This window comes from Microcaecilia unicolor, chromosome 3, assembly GCF_901765095.1.
Source record: "Microcaecilia unicolor chromosome 3, aMicUni1.1, whole genome shotgun sequence".
Taxonomy (NCBI): domain Eukaryota; kingdom Metazoa; phylum Chordata; class Amphibia; order Gymnophiona; family Siphonopidae; genus Microcaecilia; species Microcaecilia unicolor.
Window position 1 is genome coordinate 240,294,054 of NC_044033.1, and position 15,660 is coordinate 240,309,713.

At 47.9% G+C, this 15,660-nt stretch overlaps 1 protein-coding gene across 1 annotated transcript in view; it reads right to left on the bottom strand.

The window, feature by feature from the left end:
• Positions 1-1,541: 1,541 nt before the first annotated feature.
• The window catches only part of LOC115464490 (oocyte zinc finger protein XlCOF6-like), a 182,919-nt gene continuing 168,800 nt past the window's right edge, over positions 1,542-15,660 (bottom strand). Inside the window, exon 9 of the mRNA XM_030194860.1 lies at positions 1,542-4,198. Within this exon, the coding sequence (XP_030050720.1) occupies positions 2,658-4,198 (1,541 nt within the window). The 3' untranslated portion in view covers positions 1,542-2,657. The remainder of the gene's footprint in view (positions 4,199-15,660) is intronic.

Here is a 15,660-nt window from a genome sequence, read left to right on the forward strand (position 1 = left end):
CTCTCTCCCTGAGCCCTGCCCTCCCAATCCGTGCCCATCCATGTTCCTCTGTCCCCTGCCCCCTACGTTCATCCTTTTCCAGCAATTCCCCTCTCCCTGAGCCCTGCCCTCCCAATCCATGCCCATCCATGCTCCTCTGTCCCCTGCCCCCTACGTTCATCCTTTTCCAGCAATTCCCCTCTCTCCCTGAGCCCAGCCCCTCCCATCCATGCTCCTCTGTCACCCTCCATTAATCCCTATCCAGCAATTCCCCTCTCTCCCTTCCATGACCCCCCCTTGCATCCATGCTCCTCTCTCTCCTCTCGCTCCCATGTCCCAGCCTGGCCCGCCCTCTTCTCCCCCCCCCCCCTTCGCATCCATGCTCTTGTCTCTCCCCTGCCCTCCCGCTCCCATTGTTCAACTGCCCGCCCTCGTCTCTCCCCCCAACATCCCTTTTCTTTTTTTTTCTTTTTAAATTTACCTCCGTGGCGGTTCCGGCAGCGCAGCGTCAGTGAAGAAGGTGGCGCTCCCGAAGGAGGCGGCGCTCCCGAAGTCTCTAGCCTTCCCTTCGCTGTGTTCCGCCTTCTTCTGACGTCAAGGGAAATGATGTCAGAAGAAGGCGGAACACAGCGAAGGGAAGGCTAGAGACGTCGGGAGCGCCGCCTCCTTCACTGACGCTGCGCTGCCGGAACCGCCACGGAGGTAAATTTAAAAAGGAAAAAAAAAGAAAAGGGATGTTGGGGGGGGGGGGGGGGGGAGAAGAGGGCGGGCAGTTGAACAATGGGAGCGGGAGGGCAGGGGAGAGACGAGAGCATGGATGCGAAGGGGGGGGGGGAGAAGAGGGCGGGCCAAGCTGGGACATGGGAGCGAGAGGAGAGAGAGGAGCATGGATGCAAGGGGGAGTCATGGAAGGGAGAGAGGGGAATTGCTGGATAGGGATTAATGGAGGGAAGCGCCCCCCCTGCCATGCTTACCTTGCTTACCGTGTTGGCACGGCCCTGATGACGGCTGCCAGAAATAGGAAACAGAAACAGGCCCATCCTGAAGAAACCACATCCAAAATAGCAGGCTACCTCTGCCGGACCGTGCCTCGCCGGCGAATCAGCCGCACAGGCCTGGAACCAGGTGAGGAACGTAACAAGTATTGGTAGTGTCATGAGTCTTCATTGTGGAGATCCTGAAAACCTCATTGCCTGGGGTGTCTGTATGATCAAGTTGATGAAATACTGTGCTATGCCCTCTGCCATTTACTCACACCTCCTCAGGGGCTCAAGTTTCTGACCCACAGGGGAGGAGTAAAGGCATCTAGGTGTCATCAGGCTGCAGTATGGACAGATTATCACAAGTCTCACTGCTCAGTCTTCCTATCTGTACCCCTTCTCTCAGCATGAGATATGATAGCTAGGGTCCTCAAGAGGTACACTGCAACTGTCCATGTTTTGAAAATGGATCAACTCCCATCATACAGTATCTGGAATGTCCCTTGGGCCCAATGGTGATCTATCAAAATGACACGTCACTCAGAAACATGTTATATGTATTTGGTTTATTGAACAGCCTCTTACATGTACATAAAACTTTAGCACTTGTGACACATTGTGCCTTTTACAGCATTGTTAATTTTTATCTATTTTCTCCAAAGTCAACCTATCACCTGCCTATCTCCCATTGCAATTGCTGGTGTTCTCTCTTCCCTAGGATTAGGAGTAATATATTCCTCCTGGCCCATTATATTACAATAAAGAATACCTGCAGTTTTATTGTACATATCTTACTATCAGATCGTCCTTTATAATATCCCTCCTATCACATCTTACATTTGTCCATGTGGCTATGCCTTCCACCATGACCCTAGCTGACTCAGAGTCTATGTATCGTTAGTAGGATCTAGTCTGTACACACCAAACCTATTTCCATTAATTACCCTCTCTCCCATCACCAATACAAATGAGCCCATATAATTGTGATCAGGCCAGCCAGCAGATGTGGACACATAGATCTTCATGCCTTCCTAATTTTAGTTGGACTTTTGCAACATAACAAGGACACAAATAAGAAGCAATGTTTGCACACGTTTCAAACTGTTGTCACATAGGGAGCTGTACTCCTGCACACTCTCTACTGAACTGCCACACCGTTCACACATACTAGTCCATGATCCTTGTTCTTAAGCATGTCTTAATGCCTTAAACTATGTGACAGGCCTACACAACCCTCTTTTCAGATATTCCTAATTGTTTGTCCAGGCCATTTGCTTGCTCTGACCTTCCTCTCCGACAGTAACCTCTTGTTTTTGAAACATGTATAACATCTTGAATATTTAAGTGGTTTTTCTACTGTGATTTATTGTAAGCTGAGTCAGATGGTTCTTCCCTCTGAAACATTTATCACATTCTAAATATTTAAATGGTTTCCCTCCCATAAGACTCATTTTGTGCTATTTCAATTGGACCTTCTTATTAAAACATTTATCACATACTTAATATTTAAATGTTTTTTCTTCCATATGAGTTTTCGTGAACTTTCTCCTTGGCCTTCTGAAACATTTATCACATTTAGAACACTTATGGTTTCTCTCCCGTGCTGTTTCAGTTGGTCCTTCCTATGGAAACATTTATGACATTCTGGAGATTGAAATGGTTTATCTCTTGTATGAGTCCTGTGGTGCTTTTCAAGGTCTATCTCGGATCTGAAGCATTTATCACATTTTGAACATTTAAATTGTTTCCCCTCACAATCACAATATGAGTCATTTTGTGGCTTTCCATGTTCACCTTGGATCTGAAACATTTATCACATTCTAAACATTGAAATGGTTTCTCTCCTATATGAGTTATTTCATGCTGTTGTAGCTTAGCCATCCTTATGAAACATTTACCACATTCTGAACATATACCTTGTTTCTGTCCCATATGAGTCCTTTTGTGAATATTCAGGGAGGACTTCCATTTGAAGCATTTTTCACAGTCTAAACATTTAAATGGTTCCTCTCCTGTATGAGTCCTTTTGTGAAGTTTCACCTCACCCTTAGTTCTGAACCATTTATCACATTCTGAACATTGAAATGGTTTCTCTCCTGTATGAATCATTTTGTGAATATGTAGGTATGGCTTCCATTTGAAGCATTTATCACATTCTGAACATTTAAATAGTTTTGTTCCTGTATGAGTCCTTTCGTGAAGTTTAACCTCACGCTTGGTTCTGAACCATTTATCACATTCTGAACATTTAAACGGTTTCTCTCCTGTATGAATCATTTTATGAATACTCAGGTATGTTTTCCTTTTGAAGCATTTATCACATTCTGAACATGCATATGGTTTCTCTCCCGTATGAGTCCTTTTGTGACTTTCCAGATTAAATTTGATTCTAAAACATTTATCACATTCTGAGCATGTATATGGTTTCTCTCCCGTATGAGTCCTTTTGTGGCATTCCAGGGTTTCCCTCCTTCTGAAGCACTTATTACATTCTGAACATTGAAATGGTTTTTCTCCTGTATGAGCCATTTCATGTACTTTCACCCCACCCTTGGTTCTGAACCATTTATCACATTCTGAACATTTAAACGGTTTCTCTCCTGTATGAATCATTTTGTGACTTTTTACCTTAGCCTTGGTTCTGAACCATTTATCACATTCTAAACATTTAAACGGTTTCTCTCCTGTATGAATCATTTTGTGACTTTTTACCTTAGCCTTGGTTCTGAAACATTTATCACATTCTGAACATTTAAATGGTTTATGTTCCATATGACCTATTTTATTCAGTTGTAGGTTCCTTTTCTCATTGAAACATTTATCACATTCAGAAAGTTTACATGGTTTTTCACAGTTTCCAGAGTATCCAGATGGATTAGTTTTGTGCATACCTTGACACTCATGAACTTCAGTCCTAAGCCCGCTTATATGGTGCTCAATAAAATTGGAGTTGGTAGTAAAGGTTTCCCAAACATCGGCACTTTTAAAATCTCTCTCACCTTTGAGTCTTCCAGGTTGTACAAGTCTTGGAAAACAGCTACAGTTTCTCTTTTGTCTCTCTAATCTTTCTCCTTTCTGGGCTGCTGCTTTCTCACTGGTTGTTATTATGCTACAGATACCTCCTTCACAGTCTGCTGAAGGATCTGTGCTGTCTCTGGAGGAGTCTTCGTGTTTCCATTCCTCTTTCTGCTGCTCATCGCACATTCTCACTCTTTCACTCTCATTCCCAAATCCATCATCTATTGCATAAAATAGAAGAGTACGATCATTAATTTTACAGCTATGGAAAAGGATATACTTAAGGTGGGCAGGAGCGAGGAGAATGTGCTCCTACCCCAGAAAATCCACTGGAGCACCTGGGCTAGAGGTAGAACCGGGGAGGGGGGGGGGGGGAAGAAAGGATGGAACATTGTCAGGAAACCCGGGGTGGGGGGGGTGGGGGGGGTGAAATTAAAAAAAAAATTATGTGGGTGCCAGCCCGATATTCAGTATTTCATGTCCTATGTGAGCCAGCCGGCACCTGCATAAGCCTGGGCTTCTCCTATATGCCTCCCCCTCATAACCGCCCCTTATTTTGTGGGTTAGGCAGCCCCAGGGGATTCTTGAGAATATGGCCTAGTAAATATGAAGGATACAGATTTGCAGGCATGAAGATATTAAATACATTTCTCTTACTGTGGATTAAAGAAAACACAAAAACATTCCCCTGCACTACTCAGGCCAAAGCAATTAAAATACCTCAGAAGAAACATCCCCCTTTCCCTGAGAGGAACTCTGCTACAGTATAATTATGTCCACGATTATGTTTGATGAAAGACGGAAACAGCTAGAGAGAAGGAAGCAGGTGGCCAGTGTTTCCATCAGCGCTATATTATGGCTGGAGGGTTATGGAGGGAACAGGGCAGATGAAGAGACCTGGGTGCCTTAAGGCGAGAGAGAAAAGATGGATGGGGTGGGGGGAGGTAGGAAGGAGAAGATGGATGGGGTAGGGGGAGCAGGAGGCAGATGGGGCTAGGGGTAGAGGGGTTGTGGGGGAGGAGGTTGGAACAGGAGATAGGGCTAGGGGGTGTGGGTGGGGAAGGGAACAGAGCAGAAGATGGATGGGACTGGGGAAGGAGCAGGAGTTAGAAGGGGCTGGGGGTTATGGGTAGAGGGGAGGGGAATGAAGCAGAAGATGGGGCTGGGGTGGGGGAGGAGCAGTAGGTGGATGGGGCTAGAGGGTATAGGTAGAGGGGAGGGGAACAGAGTAAAAGTGATGGGCAGACTCTTCAGGTGGCCGTAGGGTAACACCAGGCAGGTGCTAGGTGTTTCAAGATACAGACGTACTGATTTTGGTAAAATGGGGGAATATCTGAAGAAGGAGCTGATGGCATGGGCCAGGATAGGTGAAGCGGAAGTACAGTGGTCCAAGCTGAAAACTGCTATAAATAGGGCAACCGATCTTTACACAAGGAAAGTAAAACAAAAACAAGAGAAGCAGGAAGCCAATGTGGTTCTCCAAACAAGTAGCTGAAAAAATAAGAGCAAAAGAAGCTTTGTTCAAGAAATACAAAAGAACACAACGAGAGGATCACGGAAAAGATTATCGGATTAAACTTAAAGAAGCAAAGAAGGAAATACAACTAGTGCAGAGGCAGAAGAAAAATGGCTAAAAATGTAAAGAGAGGTGACAAGACCTTTTTTTAGATATATTGGGGAAAGGAGAATAGGAACGGAATTGCAAGACTGAAAGACGCTGAGAATAGCTATGGTAAAATTATGTATCATACCTGATAATTTTCTTTCCATTAATCATAGCCGATCAATCCATAGACTGGTGGGTTGTGTCCATCTACCAGCAGGTGGAGATAGAGAGCAAATCTTTTGCCTCCCTATATGTGGTCATGTGCTGCCGGAAACTCCTCAGTATGTCGATATCAAAGCTCCATCCGCAGGACTCAGCCCTTAGAGAATTACACCCACAAAGGGACACTCTGCCCAGCTCACCACCGCCGAAACGGGGGAGGGAAATCAACCCAGCTCATCCTCACACAAGTGGGGGAGGGGAATCCATCCAGCTCATCCCCGCGGAGCGGGGGAGGGACACCATACCCGCCGATGCGGGGGGATCTGGCTTATCCTGCAACCAGAACCGCGGGAGGAGCTGACTGACCCGAACACCGCCGAAGCGGGAGGGGTACAAAGCTGCCCTACAGCTGCACGAAGCGGGAGGGAGCGCCGGCAGAATTTAGGTCTCAATCCAGCCCCGTAAAACGGAGGGGAGAGGAATGCAGCAGCTCACTGTAACACAAAATCGTCTCAACTCCTGAAGAATCCAATTGAAAAACTTGAACATGAAGTCCTCCTGAACAGGAACTGAAGACTAAACTTGAACCTGAAATGCAACCAGAATATAAACAGTACAGATATCTGGGAGGGGCTATGGATTGATCGGCTATGATTAATGGAAAGAAAATTATCAGGTATGATACATAATTTTACGTTCCATATCATCATGCCGATCAATCCATAGACTGGTGGGATGTACCAAAGCAGTACTCACCCAGGGCGGGACATAGAAATCCCTGACTGCAACACTGAAGCTCCAAACCGGGCCTCCGCCCGAGCAGCCACAGTCAAGCGGTAATGTCTGGAGAAGGTATGAGCCGATGCCCAAGTTGCCGCCTTACAAATCTCTTCCAAGGAGACGGACCCGGCCTCTGCCATCGAGGCCGCCTGTGCTCTAGTGGAGTGAGCCTTCAGCTGGATAGGCGGCACCTTCCCCGTGGCCACATAAGCTGCTGCAATGGTTTCCTTGACCCATTGTGCCACTGTAGGCTTGGCAGCCTGCAGACCCTTACGAGTCACAGACCCTGCGAACAGCACAAACAGATGATCCGACTTCCGGAAATCATTGGTCACTTCCAAGTATCTGATGATGACTCGTCTCACATCTAGATATTTGAGAGCAGAGTACTCCTCTGGGTAGTCCTCTCTACGAAAGGATGGTAGACAGAGCTGCTGATTCACATGGAAGCGAGAAACAATCTCGGGCAGGAAGGAAGGCACTGTGCGAATAGACACTCCTGCCTCAGTGAACTGCAGAAAGGGCTCTCGACATGATAGCGCCTGGAGGTCGGAAACTCTTCTGGCTGAACTGATAGCCACCAAAAAGACTGCTTTCAACGTCAGGTCTTTCAGAGATGCCCTCGACAAGGGTTCAAAAGGCTGCTTCTGCAAGGCTCTTAACACCAGATTGAGATTCCACGCAGGTACCACTGAGTGCAGAGGAGGGCGCAGGTGATTAACTCCCTTGAGAAAGCGCACCACATCTGGCTGCGAGGCCAGGGAAGCACCCTTCAGGCGACCCCTGAAGCAAGCCAGAGCCGCTACCTGGACTTTAAGGGAACTGAACGACAGGCTTTTCTCCAGACCTTCTTGCAGGAACGCCAACACTGAAGAAATTGGAGCAATGAAGGGAGAAAGAGAGCCTGATTCACACCACAATGCAAAGGTACGCCAAACCCTGGTGTAAGCAGTAGTAGAGCACTTCCTCGCTCTCAGCATAGTGGTGATGACCTTGTCTGAGAAGCCCTTCTTTCTCAGACACTGCCACTCAATAGCCAGGCCGTAAGACCAAAGGGGGAGGGATCCTCCATCACCACGGGACCCTGATGCAACAGGCCCTGCTCCACTGGCAGCTGCAGAGGGCCGTCCACTGAGAGCCTGATCAAGTCCGCATACCAGGGACGTCTTGGCCAGTCCGGACCCACCAGGATTATCCGGCCCGGATGCTTTTCCACCTGGCCTAGCACCCTGCCCAACATGGGCCAGGGCGGGAACACATAGAGAAGCTCCTGTGTCGGCCACTGTTGGAGAAGAGCATCTACTCCCAGAGATCGAGGGTCCCGTCCTCTGCTGAAAAAGCGCGGCACTTGGCAATTGGCCGATGACGCCATCAGATCTAGGCTCGGCTGGCCCTAGTGCTTCGTGATGTCCAAGAACGCCTGAGCAGATAGCTGCCACTCTCCGGGATCCAAGATATGGCGACTGAGAAAATCCGCCTTGACATTCATGACTCCCGCAATGTGGGCCGCCAACAGCTGTTCCAGGTTCGCTTCCGCCCACTGGCATAGATTCATGGCCTCCTTGGCTAGAGGGGCACTCTTGGTACCTCCCTGGCGATTGACATAGGCCACAGCCGTGGCATTGTCCGACAGGACCCGTACTGGCTTCAACGCCAGTACCGGGAGAAACTCCAAAAGCGCCAACCGAATGGCTATGAGTTCCAGGAGGTTGATAGACCACTTTGCCTCTGTAGGAGACCAGAGCCCCTGCGCTGTCCTTCCCAAGCAGTGGGCTCCCCAGCCCATCAAAGAGGCGTCCGTTGTGACGACAACCCACTCCAGGGTCAAAAGAGGCATTCCTACGGACAGCTTGTCCGGCCTCAGCCACCAGCTCAGCGCCTTGCGCACCGCTGGATCCAAGGGAAGGCGCACAGCGTAATCCTCCGACACTGGAATCCATCGCTGCAGCAGAGAGTGCTGTAGAGGTCTCATATGGGCCCTGGCCCAGGGCACTACTTCCATCGTGGCCGTCATAGAGCCCAACAGCTGCACATAGTCCCAAGCCCGAAGAGGAGAGGCTACTAGGAACTGGTCCACCTGAGCCTGAAGCTTGACAATCCGATTGTCTGGCAGGAACACTCTGCCCACTTGGGTGTCGAAACGAACTCCCAGATACTCCAGGGACTGAGTTGGGCGCAGCTGGCTTTTCTCCCAGTTGATGATCCACCCCAGGGAGCTCAAAAGAGCAATCACCCTGTCTGAAGCTCTGCCGCACTCTGCATAAGAGGGGGCTCGGATCAACCAGTCGTCCAGATAAGGATGGACTTGTACTCCTTCCTTGCGTAGGAAGGCCGCGATGACCACCATTACTTTGGAGAAGGTCCGTGGAGCAGTAGCCAACCCGAACGGGAGGGCTCTGAACTGGAAGTGTCGGCCCAGGACTGCAAAACGCAGAAAGCGTTGAGGAGGCCAGATGGGAATATGCAAGTAAGCTTCCTTGATGTCCAAGGATGCCAGGAACTTTCCTGCCTTCACTGCCGCTATAACAGAGCGGAGAGTCTCCAATTGGAAGTGTCGAACTTTCAAGGCCCGATTGACCCCTTTGAGGTCGAGGATAGGCCGTACAGAACCTCCTTTCTTTGGTACCACAAAGTAAATGGAGTAACGTCCCTTGCCAAGCTGATCTTCTGGCACCGGAACGACCGCACCCAGGCGGATCAGATTGTACAAAGTCTGCTGCACTGCCACAGCTTTGACCGGAGACTTGCAGGGAGAGTGCACAAACCCGTCTCTTAAGGGTCGGCAGAACTCTAGCTTGTAGCCGTCTCTGATGACTTCCAGCACCCAAGCGTCTGAAGTTACCCTGGTCCACTCGCCCAGAAACGAGGATAAGTGTCCTCCAATCTGCTCTGGGCCATGGACCAGAGCCCCGTCATTGGGTATGAGACCCTGGGGGAGGACCGGAGGATGCACCTCCGGGACGGCGGTCTCCGCGAAAGGAATGCTGCTTGGGGGAGAAGTTCCTTTTGAAGGAAGAGGGGGCAGAGGAGCCCGACTTGCCCGGGCGATACCGACGGGCTTCCTGAAACCGTCCTTTGGAGGAACCGGGGCCGGCACCACTGGCCCGAGCCCTGACCTCCGGTAACCTCTTGCCCTTAGACGTGCCGAGATCGGTCACAATCTTGTCCAGCTCGACCCCAAAGAGCAGCTTGCCTTTAAAAGGCAACTTAGCCAGGCGAGACTTAGAGGCGTGGTCAGCAGACCAATGCTTCAGCCAAAGCCAGCGCCGTGCAGAGACTGTCTGAGCCATACCTTTAGCCGAGGCTCTCAAGACACCATACAGCAAGTCTGCCAAGTAGGCCAAGCCCGATTCCAGGGCCAGCCAATCAGCCTTCAAGGAAGGATCCAAGGGGGAAGCCCGCTGCACCATCGTCAGGCACACCCTGGCCACATAGGAGCCGCAAACTGAGGCCTGCAAACTTAAAGCAGCCGCCTCGGACGACTTTAAAGCCGCCTCCAATCTTCTGTCTTGGGCGTCCTTTAGGGCCGTGCCACCTTCCACCGGCAACGCCATTTTCTTAGTCACCGCAGTGATTAAAGAATCCACGGTAGGCCAAAGAAAGGCCTCCCGTTCACCTTCAGGCAGAGGATAGAGGCGGGACATAGCCCTAGCCACTTTAAGGCTCGCTTCTGGGAAATCCCATTGAGCCGAAATCAAGGTGTGCATGGCTTCATGCACGTGGAAGGTTCTAGGCGGGCGCTTCGTCCCCAGCATAATGGCAGAGCCAGCAGAGACTGAGGGAGAGACGTCCTCCAGAGAGGAAATCTTCAAAACGCTCATGGCCTGCAGTAACAGGTTGGGCAAATCCTCTGAGCGAAAGATCCGCGCTGCAGAGGGGTCATCCGCTCCATCCGAGCGGGAATCCGTCTCCTCCAAGGAATCCCCAAAGGACCGTTGGGAGAACTCAGATACGCTGCCCTCATCTACATCAGAGGAGACAGAGTCCTCTAGGGCCTGGAAATCCACCCGAGGGCGTTTGCTTCCGGAGGCCTCAACCCCTTTATCAGACAGGGGAGCAGGGGCAGCGTTTTGCATAAGAAAAGCCTGATGCAGCAGCAAAATGAACTCGGGGGAGAAACCCTTCAGACTGTGCACTTCTGCAGCCTGGGCCACGGCCCTAGACGCACCCTCAACTGGCGCTCGCAAGAGTGGGGGAGAAACATGCTGCGCATCCAAAATGGCCTCCGGCGCGAAACTGCGAGGAGCCGCGCGGGAAAAACGGCGCTTAACTTTTGCCGCTTTCTTGCCGTCGCCCGAATCAAGGGCGTCCATAGCATTAACGTCTCCCACCTCGAGGGCGGCCCAAGAAGAAGCTGTCCGAGCAGAGTGGCGGCCAAAACGGAGGGGGCGAGCAGCGGGGGACGGGCGCTTATTGCAGGAAAAACCGCCGCACCGGAGGAAGAACCGGGACACTGACCGGACTCCAAACTGACGCCCAAAAAAGGCGATTCAGGCTTTGAAACCCCCGCATCCCCGCTAGACACGCCCACACAGTGCGGGGAGCGATTCTTCGCGCCCTCGCCCTCTGACGCCATAAGCCACGTGGAGACCGATCGGGGAACCCCCTGCCCGCTACAAAAGGTAAAAATTACCTGCTTCTCGCTCCGAGCTGTAACGAACTGGTGTCCCAGTGAGCAGCTGCAATAAACGCCGATATAAACGTTGAAATAAACGCCCTTAAAGGACGTTCAAATTTTTTTTTTTTTTTTAACGGAGCCAGCGGAAGGGGGGAGAAAAGGAGGGACCTGGCACCACCAGGTTTGCACTTGCTCAAGAAGAGCCCTCAACCCCAGGTACTCAACAAAACCTAAGAATTAGGCTTGGAGACCTAGCCAGAGCTGCTGCTGTGTGTGACCACCACCTTCTGAGATAGAGAACATACTGAGGAGTTTCCGGCAGCACATGACCACATATAGGGAGGCAAAAGGATTGCTATCTCCACCTGCTGGTAGATGGACACAACCCACCAGTCTATGGATTGATCGGCATGATGATATGGAAGTGGAGTTTGATGAGGATAAAGTGAATGTGCTAAACAAATACTTTGCTTCAGTGTTCACAGAAGAAAATTCTGGAGAAGGATCATAGTTGGTTGAGGAGGGAATATCTGAGAATGGAGTGGATACTGCGCCATTCATAGAAGAAAGCGTTTATAAACGGTTTGAAAACCTGGAAGTGGAAAAAGCTACGGAGCCGGATAGGATACATCCCAGTGAGGGAGTGTTTTCTGCTTCTATGTCACTCCCTCCCTCACGGCCCACTATAATTAACCCTGATCAGGTAGGATTTATTACTGGAAGGCAAGCAGCAGATGGTAGAAGAGTACTTTCCATCTATGAAGGGTGAAATACAAAAGAGGTGTATAGACTCTTTGCTTTCGTATCAGACTGCTAAAATAGACAAGGAAATTTCTTCCTGGATAGTTCAGGCATCAAGCTCAAAACATATTTGTTTCAGAATTATGGAAGGAAATGAACATATTAATTTTCATTCATGATAATGTTATGCTCTAATTTTTGGTTTGTCTAGTCTCGTTGTATGTCACCCACATAGAACTGCGAGGTATTGCAGACTATAAAAACAAAGTGTTATTGTCACCAAACGCCTAGCGCCCGCCTGGGGTTAACCCTTTGACCACCTGGAGGGTCTGTCTCCAACATTGCTCAGGACCGCCTGCACCTGGGCATGTGTTCTATACTAGCACCCTCCTCCAACCGACTGTGTCCTGCTTGCCTCTGAGCTAGTCTCCGACTCTCAGATTATTCTCTGGTGATTTCAAGACACTGGGGCCACACTCCAGGAGTTCCACAGTTTCTACAAAGCAAACCCAAAAACACAAACCAGGATTCTTAGTCAGTCCAGGACGGCAGAACTAATAAACTATAGGTTTATTATCATGAAAATGAACAGTGAAGGTTTGAAAAAGCAGATGAAAAAGTACAGCAAGCAATAACAGATAACCACCAAAACAAGGGCCAACATTAAAACTATCTAACCTGGGCAGCACCTGGGGAGTTCAGGAACTTAACTGTTCACAAGAATTGAACAGGATCTCAGGACAGAGACGTTCCTCCTCTGTAGCCCCACACTGAGAATAAAGAAAAATTCAGTACCTTCTGGCTAGTTTGAAGTCCAGGGCTAATCAGAGCCCCAGGGCATCAACTTTGAAAGTATCTGGCCAATGATTGCAGATTGCCTTTCCATAAGCTTAAACTGGAAAAGAGAAAGCCTTTTTTTTCTGCTACAGCTTTAAAACTCAAAACAAGAGCCATCTGCTGGCCAACAAGTAGAAAAACATTTCATGAAATAATACAGTTTTCAGGCTTAGAAACCCAGTGTTTCGTCACAGTTATGTTATCTTTTGGAAGGCACATCAAGAGTGGATACCTATGATAGCAGTAGCAGTGTCGCCCCTGTTGCTTGCCTTGGTGGTAGAACCTCTGGCACAAAAGTTTAGGGAAATTAAAGGACTTATAATAGGAGGTAAGGAACATAGAGTGTCCTTGTTTGCAGATGATCTCTTGATATTGACTCAAGGTACAGAAAAAGCCCAAATGGCTTTACAGGAGCAAATGGCAGAATATGGAAGCTTATTGGGATTCAGAGCTAACCCCACTAAGACAGAGATTTTGAATATATCCCTTCCAAAAGGGGAGGAGACGAATCTTAGGAAATGTTTTCCCTTTCAATGGGTTTAGTATTTCAGTATCAAACTTGGGGCAGACTGGGAGGCACTCTGTAGTTGGTACCGAGATTTAGAGAGGTGGGATTAATACTGTCCAGGATAGGAAGGATGGAGGCAGTGAGAATGATGGCTCTCCTTAAATTTTTATATTTATTCCAAGTTCTCCTTGTTGAACTACCTCATAGAAAGCTATTTTGCTTTATAAAGGGAAGGAAGAGATCCATAGTAGCCCGGGAAGCTGTATTCCAGTCTAAAGGGAATGGGGGGATGGGTATACCCAATCTGCAAAAATACTACCAAGATGCACAACCTAAGGCAGTGTTAGAGTAGCAGGTACCCCCAACCCAACCCAAACAATGGGTGCTAGCAGAACAAGAGGCTAGTATGTTTCAGTTGAAGATTCTCTCCTGGGCAGCTAGCAAGCTCAAACACATTCAAGAGGTCCAAAACCCGTTTACGAGGACCACCATGAACCTATGGCTCAAGACACATCCCCATTTATTGAAGAATAAGACATGGGACATACGGATAAGTTTGTACCCGGGCTAGGCAATAGCTTGTTTCAAACATGGGAAAGATATGGTCTTCTCTATTTTGGTCAATTTATAGGAGATAACCAAATTCTACATTTTGGAACGTTACAAGTTCACTATCAACTAGCAGCTAGAGATGTAATTCCCTTATCTTCAAGATAAATGTTTCATTCAGGTAGAACAACTAATAGCAGGGGGTGGAGGCCGTAAGTCAGCTTTTGAAACTTTAGTGGGTGGACAAGTTGGTAGGGGTTATATATCTTTTGTTTATGAGCTCCTTAACACCTTAGATAAATGGAAGGCTACCTACAGGGGAGCATGGGAGAGGGATCTAGAGAGTTTTCTGACGAGGAATGGGAAAATGTCTCAATGCGATCTCATAAATTGTCACATGCACCTCACATTATTGAGAATGGTCTTAAGGTACTGGTGAGATGGCATTACTCTCCATCTAGACTACAAGCCATTATGAAGAAAGGGGATGGTTTATGATGGAGAGGGAATATATACTCACATCTGGAGGGAATGTCCTAGGGTCCAGAAATTATGGAAGGAGGTATCTGCATATGGACAACAGTTACTCGAGACTCATATAGCGTGTACTATGGAAAATACCCTACTAAGTGGGAGAGAGGAAGGACTAACAGGAGCTATGGATAAATTAATGTTATTGGTTTTTACAGCAGCTCAACTGCTGATTGCCTCACATTGGCATATACGGGCCATGCAAAAACAGGCTGTATATTATATGCAAACGATATAGATTGACTACCTTAAAAACTAATAAATGCAAATATCAAGAAATGTGGGGCGATTTCTCCAGTTGGAAGGACAATCTAAGTTTTGCGGAGGGGAGTAAGGGGAAGGGGAGAGATAAGGGATGCGGAGGGTCTACTTTTAGTTTTTCATTATTGGGGGTGGCAGTTTGTTATGTAACAAAATGTACACTTGTTCTTAATTTTTTCTGTTAACAGATGCTGACAGTTATTTTGCTAGAAAATTAATAAACAAAGTTAGAAATGGCAGTCGCGACTTCCTGTGTCTGCCTGCATGAGGTTGTGGCCGCCATTTTGGAACTGGGAATGGCATCATTACAATAAACTGCATTATATACTGTGATTTGCATTAACCTATCAGCAATAGAAAATGTCCATAACTAAGGCAAACTGAACCATGTTCATCAGTCATGTCCCTCCACAACAGTGCAGAAAACTCTCCACTTCCAGCAGCCCTTTCAACAGTACAGATTTCACAACCCTAAGACACTCTAGGATGAAGGGTTTTGCAGACCAGATCCCACTGCTGGGATACCCACCTCTATCCGTGCCTCCTCCATCTCCACAGACAGTTTAATCTGTCCAAAGTAGGGAAACAGACAGAGGGAGGAGAAGAGGAGATGACAACCTTTTATCTCACCAGCGCTGAATTCCTGAATGATTCCAGCTGACTTTAGTAAACATGTGCAGGAGGAATTCCATACTTACCTGTTATAGAAGGCAGGGTCTGTTCAGACATCTCTGATTCAGGATTTTCCATGAAGGGGAGATCATCCTCTTGCTTAATACTCAGTGAGAACACAGATGTTACAATTGGAAGGTCTGTGATGAGAAAACACATTCACAAGGATTCACGAGGTATCTAATAATACTAAATCAGGAAACTGATTTTAAGTGTCCAAATGTTTGATGTTATTGACCCATCTCCTGTGATCTAAAAATGCAAAGTCCATTAAATCCAAAACATTTACTTACTGTTGAAGTCATCTGGATTTTCTTTTCCCTCCCACTCAAATTGTTGAGTGCAATACTTCTCATCTTCCTTTTTAATCTTGAATATAACATCAGGATTAAGAATTGAATAACCTGTTGATAAGAAG